The sequence below is a fragment of the Globicephala melas genome, chromosome 16, assembly GCF_963455315.2.
Source record: "Globicephala melas chromosome 16, mGloMel1.2, whole genome shotgun sequence".
Taxonomy (NCBI): Eukaryota; Metazoa; Chordata; class Mammalia; order Artiodactyla; family Delphinidae; genus Globicephala; species Globicephala melas.
The window spans coordinates 28,313,518-28,325,109 of NC_083329.1; the positions used below are offsets into that span (position 1 = coordinate 28,313,518).

At 46.6% G+C, this 11,592-nt stretch overlaps 1 protein-coding gene across 2 annotated transcripts; it reads left to right on the forward strand.

Annotated features, from left to right (window-relative positions):
• Positions 1-665: 665 nt before the first annotated feature.
• Positions 666-11,152, forward strand: SLC25A28 (solute carrier family 25 member 28). Of its 2 annotated transcripts, XM_030865310.2 has the most exons (4): positions 666-971; positions 7,728-7,956; positions 9,083-9,139; positions 10,310-11,152. In XM_030865310.2, exons 1-4 carry the CDS (start codon positions 681-683, stop codon positions 10,825-10,827), a joined length of 1,095 nt encoding a protein of 364 aa, XP_030721170.1. In that variant the 5' UTR covers positions 666-680; the 3' UTR covers positions 10,828-11,152. The 2 variants fall into 2 exon arrangements, with proteins under 2 accessions (XP_030721170.1, XP_069900009.1); XM_070043908.1 differs by lacking the exon at positions 666-971 and having other exon boundaries at positions 7,809-7,897.
• Positions 11,153-11,592: the final 440 nt, after the last annotated feature.

Sequence of the window (11,592 nt, forward strand, 5' to 3'; positions counted from 1 at the left end):
CACCCGCCAGCACACGACCCGCGAGTCCCGGGATTCGGGGTGGGCGCTCTAGAAGGGGCCTAACTGCATCCGTCAGCGGTTTGACCTTGAAGGCCAGGCACCGCCCTCCCCTCCTCCCCCGACACGATCCAGCCTGCAGCACCCACAGCTCTACTGGCGCCACTCAGGGCCCGAAATTCCCCCTCGATAGCCCCTGGGCGCTTCGCTCTCTTCCTGTGGCCAATCGGATCCCGACATAAAACTGGCCAATGCCCGCGCTCAAAGTATCAAGAGTCGTTGAGCCTATCAAAGTTCAGCCTTAAGTCTCTCCCGCCCTCCAGAAAAGTCGGAGGGCGGGTTGATCTTACATGTTGGCCAATCAAGTAGCCAATAAACAAGAAGCTTCCAAGATCAAAGGGGAAGGGGTGGGATCTAAGCTGTCTCAACGCCGCGGGGCGGAGGAATGACAGGCAACTTCACTAATACCACAGACCTATATTTTCTACGTAATCTGGGGGCGGGGCTATATTGACGGCTGCACCAATGACTGACTGAGGGGCGTGTCCTCGGGGCCAAGCGGGAGCCCGAGGCCCCGGGCTCTCTGGGCCGCGCCTGAGGCAGACGCAACGGGGCTGGGGGGCGGCGGCGGCGGCGGCGGCGGCGACGGCGGCGGGGGTGGGCGCTGCAGCTGGCCCGGGTGGATGGAGTTGGAGGGGCGGGGTGCTGGCGGTGTGGCGGGGGGGCCGGCGGCTGGGCCGGGGCGGAGCCCCGGGGAGTCGGCGCTGCTGGACGGGTGGCTGCAGCGGGGCGTGGGCCGGGGGGCCAGCGGCGGGGAGGCCGGGGCCTGCAGGCCCCCGGTACGGCAGGATCCTGACTCCGGCCCGGACTACGAGGCGCTGCCGGCTGGAGCCACTGTCACCACTCACATGGTGGCGGGCGCCGTGGCAGGGATCCTGGAGCACTGCGTGATGTACCCCATCGACTGCGTCAAGGTGAGACCTGGCCCTGCTCCGAACTTCACCTGGGGCTGACCCGACCCCTGGGTCATGCCCGGAGCCAGGATCCCAGCCGAGAGCCGGAGCCGACCAAAGTCCCTTTCTGGCTCCTGCCACCACACTATTCGAAGCACACACCTATGCAAGAAAGGTCCCGGCCGGGAACTGATCCCACTCAGAAGCCAGGACCAATTTCTCACCGTCAGTGAGATCTAAATTGGGACTCTGGAAAGAAAATCTGTCAGCCAGAACCCTGGATCCCAACTGGGACTAAATAGGAATAGGGTGGGATGGGAAGGGAACAGGTAAGTGCTACTAAATTGATTAAGGTAAAGCTTACTGAACACCCTCAATAGGATCTTAATGGCTAGAGATGTTCTCTGGCCAGTGCTTTTACAAGCTCCTTGCCGTGTTTTCCCTTAAAAGTGATGGGGCAGGAACCAGAATCTGGGATCTCTCAGCTAGAGGAAGTATTTACTTATTAAATCTTAACCCATGAGTGATTGGAAATGATTGTGCAGTCAGAATTCAGAGTTCCTGACTGGAAATAATATGGGAAAGACCATGTTCAGGAAAAAGTTTCGGTTTCTCTGTGCAGCAAGCATGATACTCCACCTATTTCCTGAACATGAAAATTGAGCTGGGATTGGGATTGTGTATATGCAGGGAGCACATCAGCCCTCCAAGGAGAGATGGACCTCATAGTGTATTTCTTTGGCCACTTGAAGTTGACAAAAAGGCAAAAGTTGTCTAGAAGGGAAGCATGACATACTGGAAAGTAGATGTTACTGTGAAGAAAATAAAATGGGATTAACAAGAGGGCATGATTCATGTGAAAGTAAAACTAATTTCAGCCACACCAAGCAGGCTGATGAGTGGGTACAAGAAGTCATGTTTCTGAAGAAAGCTGGGTGACGAGGGGAACACATTGTTCTTTACAGTTCTTATTCTTGTGCATTAGCAAAGGAACAACCAAGGGGACTGTTGAAATAAATATAATGACAGACTGGTTCCTCCTTTACATGTTAAGGGTGATATAGTTAAACAATATCCTCACAGCTCTTGGATGTATGCTTTCTTCTCAAATTAGGAAAAAGTTACATATTCAGGAGGAGAATATCTACTTGGAAGATGCAAAGTCTTTCTCTTCTGCTTCCTGGTTCCAGTACCGTTTCATGTTTTCATTAGTAAGGTGGATGAGGAAATGGAGAAAGTGCTCCTTAAGCTTTGTGAATGACACCGAGTTGGTAGGAGTATCCTAGCACATTGCAAGGTAACTCCTACCAAGGTTCATACCCTTGAAACTGTGGTAAATGCACTTGGCTAAAATGGATATTAGAATTTTATTTTATTTTTTTAAGATTTTTTTTTTTGCTGTAGACCGTTTTTAAATTCCTTATTGAATTTGTTACAATATCACACCTGTTTTATGTTTTGGTTTTTTGGCCCCGAGGCATGTGGGATCTTAGCTCGCCAACCAGGGATTGAACCTGCACCCTCTGCATTGGAAGGCCAAGTCTTAACCACTGGACCGCCAGGGAAGTCCCTAGAATTTTAAATACGCATGTCAATTGTGAGGAATAGAAATAGTAAAATCCATGAGAGAGAAGTAAGAGGATGGCTAATGCTCTAACAATATTGAAATGTCATATGTATAAGTACAAATAAAAAAGATTCAGACATGTATGTAACAGAGTCTAGGTTGAATGACTGTGAGTCGTTAATGCTGTATATCCAACTGTGAGTTGTTAATGCTGTATATCCAAAAGTTAACATGATCTAACTGCAAAGTAACCTCACTATACTTGGACTGTGAGTAAAGTCCAAGATAGTCTAGGGTGCTGTCTTTCAGGATGGGTATCAAATGAAAACTAGATCAAGGAGAGTAATGAAAATTATTGAATGGCTTGAAAAGTACAATGTAATAATGTGACTGACTTAGAAATATTACCTCAGAAATATTACCTCAGCTTATCAATTTAAATGTTGTCCCACTACCTTAGGAGACTATCTCCTTACTCCATATATTTACATAATGCTAATGTTGTTGTGAACATTTTATAACTTACTCTGTTAGAAATGCCTCTAGAATACTTGGCTACATATCCTTAAATGGGGCAAGTGTTTGTCCTGTGACAAGACAGAGTTGATGTTTTAGTAATTGAGACCATTCAGAATCAAATATGGCAGTTCAGGTGGGAGATCAAAATGGGTAATGATGATTGGGGTCAAAGATAAGGTAGGACTGGAAAAAGCAAGGAGACTGATTTACTCCTGAGGTTGATAAACCCACTGAGGGAACATTTTGGAAAGAGGAGTTCCAGAAATGTTTTGCATAACTGCAGCAGCATTGCTGGAATAAGTCGCTTGTAGCCTTTCAAGATAACTGTTTTGAAGAACAGTTCTTATTCATTTGCATAAGCTTTGGAATTTTTGTTTTTAAAAGATGACTAATACAACATTACAGTCATGCCTCAAAGCACTACATTAAAGAAATAATTATTTCATCTGGAGGAAAAAATGCTCAGGAGTCTTCAAAAACACAAAAGCGTGTTTTAGAAGAATCATTTTCATTTGCCATTAACGCTGGCATTTAAATGATTAGAGGGAAAAAGTAGATGAGCCTATCAAGATTTAGTGTCAGTAAACACTGTTTACAGTAGTCACTGTTGTGCAGGCATGAAAGTAAAATTCAAATCTCTTCCTTCAGAAAGGGCTTTGCAGTTCACTTGTCCTTGCGTAGCTATTCTTCCTCTTCCACCATAAATAGGTGGTGGAGAGGAAGAGCAGCCCAACATACCCTAAGACTAGAGGCAGGTATCTGTGTTGGAGCCTAAAGGTCAACCACAGTGTTTGCAAGTGAAAGCTGATAGTGACTCTTGGCATGCAAGCCTGTGCACCCCCAAACCGCTTATCAGGGTCAAGTCGACTTAAAATATCCTTGGGAAGGACCATGGGAAGTCAGCATAGCCTTGCTAGGCTATAGTTAGTCAACCAGTGATTTTCATGGTCATAATAGGGAGGTTTGGGAGCCCAAGTGAATCCCAGTATTCCTTTTCTGGGCTTCAGAGACAAGCACCAGACTTTATCTAACGGGATAGGTTCTACAGCGTAAAGCAGTCAAAACTCTTCTCAAAGTCATCTGGCTAAGCACCTGTCACCAAGGTGCTGCTTTTTGGCTTTGTAGTCGTGAAGCAAATAATCTACTTATATAATAAGTTAAGGAGGGAAAGAACAAAGGGAAGTAAATCTTTTCCAAACTCCAGATGTAAATGGTTATCTATATACATTCACCAGCGGACAGCTAGGAAATGGAAACATTGGCTTATTTGATGTTCTTATATCTAATAATGAGCATTCAGTAAATGGCAATTGCTCATGTTTGTCAAGCACTATGTGATGTGCCTTAATATTTACTGATTTAATCACTGGAGCAACTTCATGAAGTAGATACCATTTTCATTACTTTATAGATGAAGAAAACAGGCAAGTAACTTGCCCAATGTCACATAGTTAGTGGCAGAGTCATGATTTAAACCCAGTCTGACTCCCAAGCCTTCCATACAGGCTCCCAAAAGCAGATTTCCAGAACCAAGCAAGGCACAGAATTTCACAATTTTCACAATTTCCTAAACATGGCCTTTAGATGAACAGCTGGACATATAAATCATAGACACAGAGGAACTTTAAAATGAAAACAAAAAATACAAAATCAATTCTGATTTGTTAGTGGTTAAAGACCAGTTAGTTGCCCATGCATATTTGCAAAATGACTTATACACGAGACAACACTGCTGTGATCTGTAAATTCTGAGATATGAACTAATATTTCTCAGAAACATAGTTGAATACAATAAAAAGCCTTATATTTCTAGCACCACATAAATTAGCAACGGCTTTTACTTGCCTTAACTCTGAATCTCCACAACAGCAATCTGAGTCAGCCATTCTTAGTCTCATGTTACAGATGACATTGCTGAAGCTCAGAGGTTAAGTGACATACCCAAGACCACATAGCTAGCAAAGTTGGGTCTCCCACTCAGCCTTTCTGACTCAAATGTGACTTGTCTCACCAAACTACTTACCTGTTTGGCTTTTTTTTTTGCGGCACACGGGCCTCTCACTATTGTGGCCTCTCCCGTTGCGGAGCACAGGCTCCGGACACGCAGGCTCAGCAGCCATGGCTCACGAGCCCAGCCGCTCTGCGGCATGTGGGATCTTCCCAGACCGGGGCACGAACCAGCATCCCCTGCATTGGCAGGCGGACTCTCAACCACTGCGCCACCAGGGAAGCCCCGTTTGGCTTTTCTTCAAAGTCGGGCAGTGGTTTTTTTTATGTTGAAGACTATTCACTAATTCTTACTTAGAGATTTCATCTTTAAGAGGTTTTCATCTTTCTGTGAAAGAGATTTATTGGCCCACAAATTTGGGGAGCCATATTTGTATATTTGGTGTGGCTTATGCCTGGGTCCTCTCCATGAGGGTGTATTTTCATTGAGTTAGAATTGTGAGTTAGATTTAGACATGTGTGTAAAATTTTCATTGTAACTTACACACAGTCCAGGTTTCTCTTGTGGGTAAACGGTTCCAGGACTCTGAGGCCAGACCTTTAAGACTAGTTACCCAAATATGCTATTGACTCCAGCAGAACAGTGCAATTTCTAAACATTCCCCCAATACAAGATTAGTTAGTTGTTTTTTTTTAAATTTAATTATTTATTTTTGGCTGTGTTGGGTCTTCATTGCTGTGCGCGGGCTTTCTCTAGTTGCGGCGAGCAGGGGCTACTCTTCATTGTGGTGTGCAGGCTTCTCATTGCGGTGGCTTCTCTTGTTGCAGAGCACGGGCTCTAGGTGTGCGGGCTCTAGAGCGCAGGCTCAGTAGTTGTGGCGCACGGGCTTAGTTGCTCCGCAGCATGTGGGATCTTCCCGGACCAGGGCTCGAACCCGCGTCTCCTGATTGGCAGGCGGATTCTTAACCACTGCACTACCAGGGAAGTCCTTTTTTTTTTTTTTTTTAATTGAGAAGTAGAAAAGAATGTGTCACATTGTGATAAGTGATATTGTATATTTCTGATTGAACTTCAGTAATCTTTTAGGCTACCAGTTCTTTGTTGGTAGCAGGAAGGAGAAAATAACTAGAGGAATGTGGATTGCTTGCAGCTAACCAGGATTTGTTAATCTGGTTAGTTCGTTTTTTCCCATGCTTTGGAGAAGAGGCATTACTCTTGGATTTCAGATGGCCAACAGGAAGGTTCAAGCTTTTAAATCCAGATTGAATCAGTGACAGGAATGAAGTAGGAATTTAAACTGTACTTGGGCGTTAGTTGCCCCTGTTGGCTCACTAATGGCCTTTTTGAACTGGTGCAGACAAAGCTAAGATTCATTCATTCATTCATTCAACAAACAAATCTTGAGTGCCTACTGTGGTCCAGGCACTGGACATTGATTTTTTTTTTTTTAGTATTTAATCAATTAATTAATTATTTTGGCTGCGTCGGGTCTTAGTTGTGGCACATGGGATCTTTTTGTTGCAGCACAAGCTCTTTGTTGCCATGCGCAGGCTTCTCTCTAGTTGTGGCGTGCGGGTTTTCTCTCTCTAGTTGTGGTGCGCGGGCTCCAGGGCACGTGGGCTCTATACTTGTGGTGCGCAGGGTCCAGAGCACATGGGCTCTTTAGTTTGTGGCACATGGGTGCTCTAGTTGAGGCGCGTGGGCTCAGTTGCCCTGCGGCATGTGGGATCTTAGTTCCTTGACCAGGGATCAAACCTGCGTCCCCTGCATTGGAAGGCGGATTCTTTACCACTGGACCACCAGGGAAGTCCCTGGACATTGACTTTATACTATCTGGTAGTCTCCATGCCACCCTAACCTTGAAATAGATCAATAGACAAGAGATCTGCATTGGAGACTCATCCTTCAGAGAAGGTCTGTGATTTGGGAAGTATTTCAAGTAAGATTAATTTCCCAAATTTCAGTATCTACCATATACATTCATTCCAGTCACTGAATCCTCTAGAGATTCCAAGGGTTATGTTTCACTGAGACTAATTTTATTCATTGATGCCAGTTTTGGGATTCAGTCAGTTTAGATTAGAAATCTGGAATCTCCCTCAGTTTTAGAGAATAGATTGGTTTCCACCTTCATAGTTTGAGGGTAAACTTTCTTTTCCAGGAAATTAGAGCAGCATCTATTAGGAATACTACTTCTGCCAAAATTTTAACTTACAGGCCCAGCTGCCAATGCCAAATAGTCTGAAGAAGCCAGATTATCATCAAGGTTATATCGAAGGATGAGCTGTCATCTCATTAGTCAGTGTAGTATGTGGCCAGGAAGCAGGCCCAGGATCAGTCTTCAGAAATAATAAAGTATGTTGTAGACAGTAAATAGTTGACTTTAGAATCCACTTGTAAAGAACTCTTAGCCTGAGTTTATTAAGACACAAAAGCAACTTCTCCTGAAACACAGGCTTAATATTTCTTGCTGGGTTCAAGGACGCTTACCAGGGGGCGATTTTTTGAGGGAAAATAATGGTGTTCCACCCGTAGGGTCATAGGTGACCAGAAAAAGAAAGGTCCAGCCGAGGCTTGGAAAGACGGCACATAGATTTGGAAGGCAGTAACACTGGATGCCGGGTATCACTTCTACATATTGGCGTGATTTCACGTAGGTCTGCCCAGTGCCCAAGCCTGAGTGTTGAGATTGGGTGCGCAGTCAGCATCACTGACATTGCACTTCTCCCTTCTGTACTTTCAGACTCGGATGCAGAGCCTACAGCCTGATCCAGCTGCCCGCTATCGCAACGTGTTGGAGGCCCTCTGGAGGATTATAAGAACGGAGGGGCTGTGGAGGCCCATGCGAGGCCTGAACGTCACAGCAACTGGCGCAGGGCCCGCCCACGCCCTCTATTTTGCCTGCTATGAAAAGTTAAAAAAGACACTGAGTGATGTAATCCACCCTGGGGGCAATAGCCATATTGCCAATGGTATTGAGCCTTCCTGTGCTGGTTCTCCCACTTTCCCAACTCTTTGGGCTTTGCTGTTGTCAGTGCTTTCCAGTCTCAGCATGATTTGAAGCTGAAGCTTTGGGCTGGAGTAGGCCAGATTATAGGGGAGGGACTTCCAAACCTGATGTTCTCAGACAGTGGGCTGCGTCAACCCCACCTCTTCTTTGGGGCATCTCAACAAAGGGTTACAATATCCTCCCTTACGTACCAGCTTGACCCTTTCCTCTCATTCTCTCCCTGGTATCAGCTTCTGATGCCCTGGTAATGTGGAGACACACACTGAACTGCCCCCGTTGTGTGTTTCTTGGTAGTTGGGTGGTATCCCGCTCCTCGGGGCAGGATTGGAGGTAACCCAGCCACCCAAGGAAGACATCAGTGGAGCTTCAGCTCTTCGCCTCACCTTTTCAGGATCCCAGCTGCCCACAGGCAGTTTGTATCATGGAGGACATGACAAGCCCTCAACAAGTGAATGGTGCTGGGGCCGGGGGGCTTCTGTACAAAGAAACCAGAGGGTTGGAGGTTGTGTGGAAGTAATGGAAGGGATGGCAGCCTGGAGAAAACCAAAGTGAAAGTGGAGAGGAGAGGGTGAGGGATACGGTAGTTCAGGACCTGAGGGAAAGGTCTAGATGGACAGATGTTAGGATTTGGAGACTGGGGTTGGGCAGCATGCGGCAGCAGGATAGAAGGTGAGATTCTGTGGTGGAGGTCTAACCACCTGCCCCTCGTGCTCTCCCGCCACTGGAAGCAGGTGATGTGCTGGCATCCCTTTGCCACAGTGTATCTGCTTCCTGTCTGGAGCATGAACTGCATTTATTCTCAGAGCCATCTTTGTTGAAAAAAGTCTGGGCTGTTTCTCAGACTCTTCCTGGCCTTCCTATCGTAGCTGTGGAAGGTAGATTGATGGCCTTACTAAGTTAGATGGAACAAGTATCTTCATTTCTCTGAACAGGCATTTAGAAGCAGTGGGTTCCATCTTTTAAACTGGCTATTAACATTCCCTCTCCCTGCTGTGGTTTATCACAGCTATGCCCCTTCACTCTGGGTCCTCCATGAGTCAGTCACCCTTTCCTGGCCTTACATGTGGCAGTTGTTTTTTCCTTTGCAGGCGCGGCCGGGTGTGTGGCAACATTACTTCATGATGCAGCCATGAATCCAGCAGAAGGTAATGATTCCTCACCCTTTCCCTCTATGGGCAGCTGCATCTACATCTCTGGGCTTTTCCTTTATTTTTGGTTTGCAGGAGAAAGCCAGGGAGCACCCCATCAGTTTTGGTGGGAAATCCTGGCGTGTTACATTGTCTTACCACTAGAGGGCACTCCCTCCATGTTGTCCATGCTTAGGAGGATTCCCTTAGACAGGAAGCATATTCAGTGAGATTTATTCACCTGGGACTTCCCTGGAAAAAGGTATGGCTCTATGTGGCCTATTCCTGGGCCTTCCTGGAAGTCCGCTTTATAGTGGATTTGATGTAAAAAATTTAGCAGATTATTTCACTTTTCTTCAAAAAGGTGAAGATGGATTCTGACATTTGAAAATACTGCCTATCTTGTTGGAATGAAGAATGGTTGAGATAGGAATGAAAGGTACATTGGTAGAGCTTAGTCCCTGCACTGCTGCTTGGATCTTGGCTTTTCAGTTGGAGAATGAGGTACCCAAACAAATATGAAAGGATAGCACAGTTGCCAGGTTCCTTAAAGTTCCAGTTCTTTACCTGTCTGGGCAAGGCCATGGCAAGGAAAGAGCCAAAGCTAAACTGAAGATTATACCTGAGCTTATACATGTATCTACTTGAGGGGGTAGGAGATGTCTGGAAACTAAAGCCGTACCCTTCTTGACTAAGAATTGTGTTTTTGGTAGCCCTTCTCCTCTTCCTGTGGAAGGATGAGATCCTCATGTTGTAAGAGTTCAGTGTTGTGTACCTGAGGACTGGAATTGTTAGGGCTATGTGTTCATTATTATGTTCACTGCCACTGAATCACTTCTTGTCTTAAGAGTTACGAAAGGGTAAGATGGTAACAATAATAGGTAGGTACTTATTTCAAGGAAACCCTCTGGAGTCTAAACTGTAGATATATCCTGTATGTTAATTGGCTGGTATTAAAGAAATCCTACTAGAATTGGGTCCATTATTTTTTAGCCCTTTATCACCCTCTCCTATCCCCTCCTCTCAAAAAAGGGCAACCTTCACTAATCAGACTGACAATTCACTCATACTTTTTCCTCTCTCCAATCCATTGGCTGATCTACTGACTTGGGACTCCGAATCTGGACACTCCTGCTCACCGGCTGATTGCTGTCACCATTCCCTTCTTCTCATTGACGGCACCGCCAGTGGTGAAGCAGAGGATGCAAATGTACAACTCACCGTACCACCGGGTGACAGACTGTGTACGGGCAGTGTGGCAAAATGAAGGGGCCGGGGCCTTTTACCGCAGCTACACCACGCAGCTAACCATGAACGTTCCCTTCCAAGCCATTCATTTCATGACCTATGAATTCCTGCAGGAGCACTTTAACCCCCAGAGACGGTACAACCCCAGCTCCCATGTCCTCTCCGGAGCCTGTGCAGGAGCTGTAGCTGCCGCTGCCACAACCCCACTGGACGTTTGCAAAACACTGCTCAACACCCAGGAATCCCTGGCTTTGAACTCAAACATTACAGGACACATCACAGGCATGGCTAGTGCCTTCAGGACGGTGTATCAAGTCGGCGGGGTGACTGCCTACTTCCGAGGGGTGCAGGCGAGAGTAATTTACCAGATCCCCTCCACAGCCATCGCATGGTCTGTGTATGAGTTCTTCAAATACCTAATCACTAAACGGCAAGAAGAGTGGAGGGCAGCCAAGTGAAGCGGCACTCAGTGGAGCCAGGGTTCGGCCAGCACTGCTGCTCTGCCCACTCCAGCCACGTTCTCTGTTTCCCGGCACACTCCAGCCTCGAGCGGGGTGGGAAGGAAGGCAGAGGGCTCTCTCCCCCAGGCTCTTGGTGTTTTGGCTGACGCCAGTTCCTGCCGCCCTCCGTCGTTGCTGCCTTTCCTTCCGGGCCCTAAGCAAGTGCAGCAAGTCACAGCACTGCATCTCTGACACTCTCTCCTTCCTGGGCCTGGTGACCTGCTCTAGACTGTTACAGAGGGATAAGCAGCTCATTCCCCTGGTTCCTAATAAAAGCCTTTAAATTAAACGGTTTCATTGGGTTTGTCTTGCCAAAGGGGAAGTGAAATGCTGTCAACTGTTCTTGACTAAGCGTAAATCAAGGGGCCCACGGGGAAGGTTTATTGCGTATGTCTGTAGTTTTTGTTTCTGCTGTTTTCATGGTGATTTAAGACTTTGGGCCCTACTCCCCCTTATTTAGTAATAGGCTCCAAGGAGTCTCCCTGATGGCAGGAACGATGGGCCTTTGGCAGATCCCAGCTAAACAGGTGCTCTTGACCCCCACCATTGCCTTTTCCCTAGGGCAGTGGCGTGGCACAGAAGAGGGAGATCTCTCTGCCCTAATTCTCAGCTCTGCCTGCAGCAGTAAAACTTTCCACATGGCTCTTGGTTTTCTAATGCAGTCGTAAAGCTAAGATTAGTGCAGCTGCAAGTCCGGAAGATGCTGTGGTAAATAATAACAGT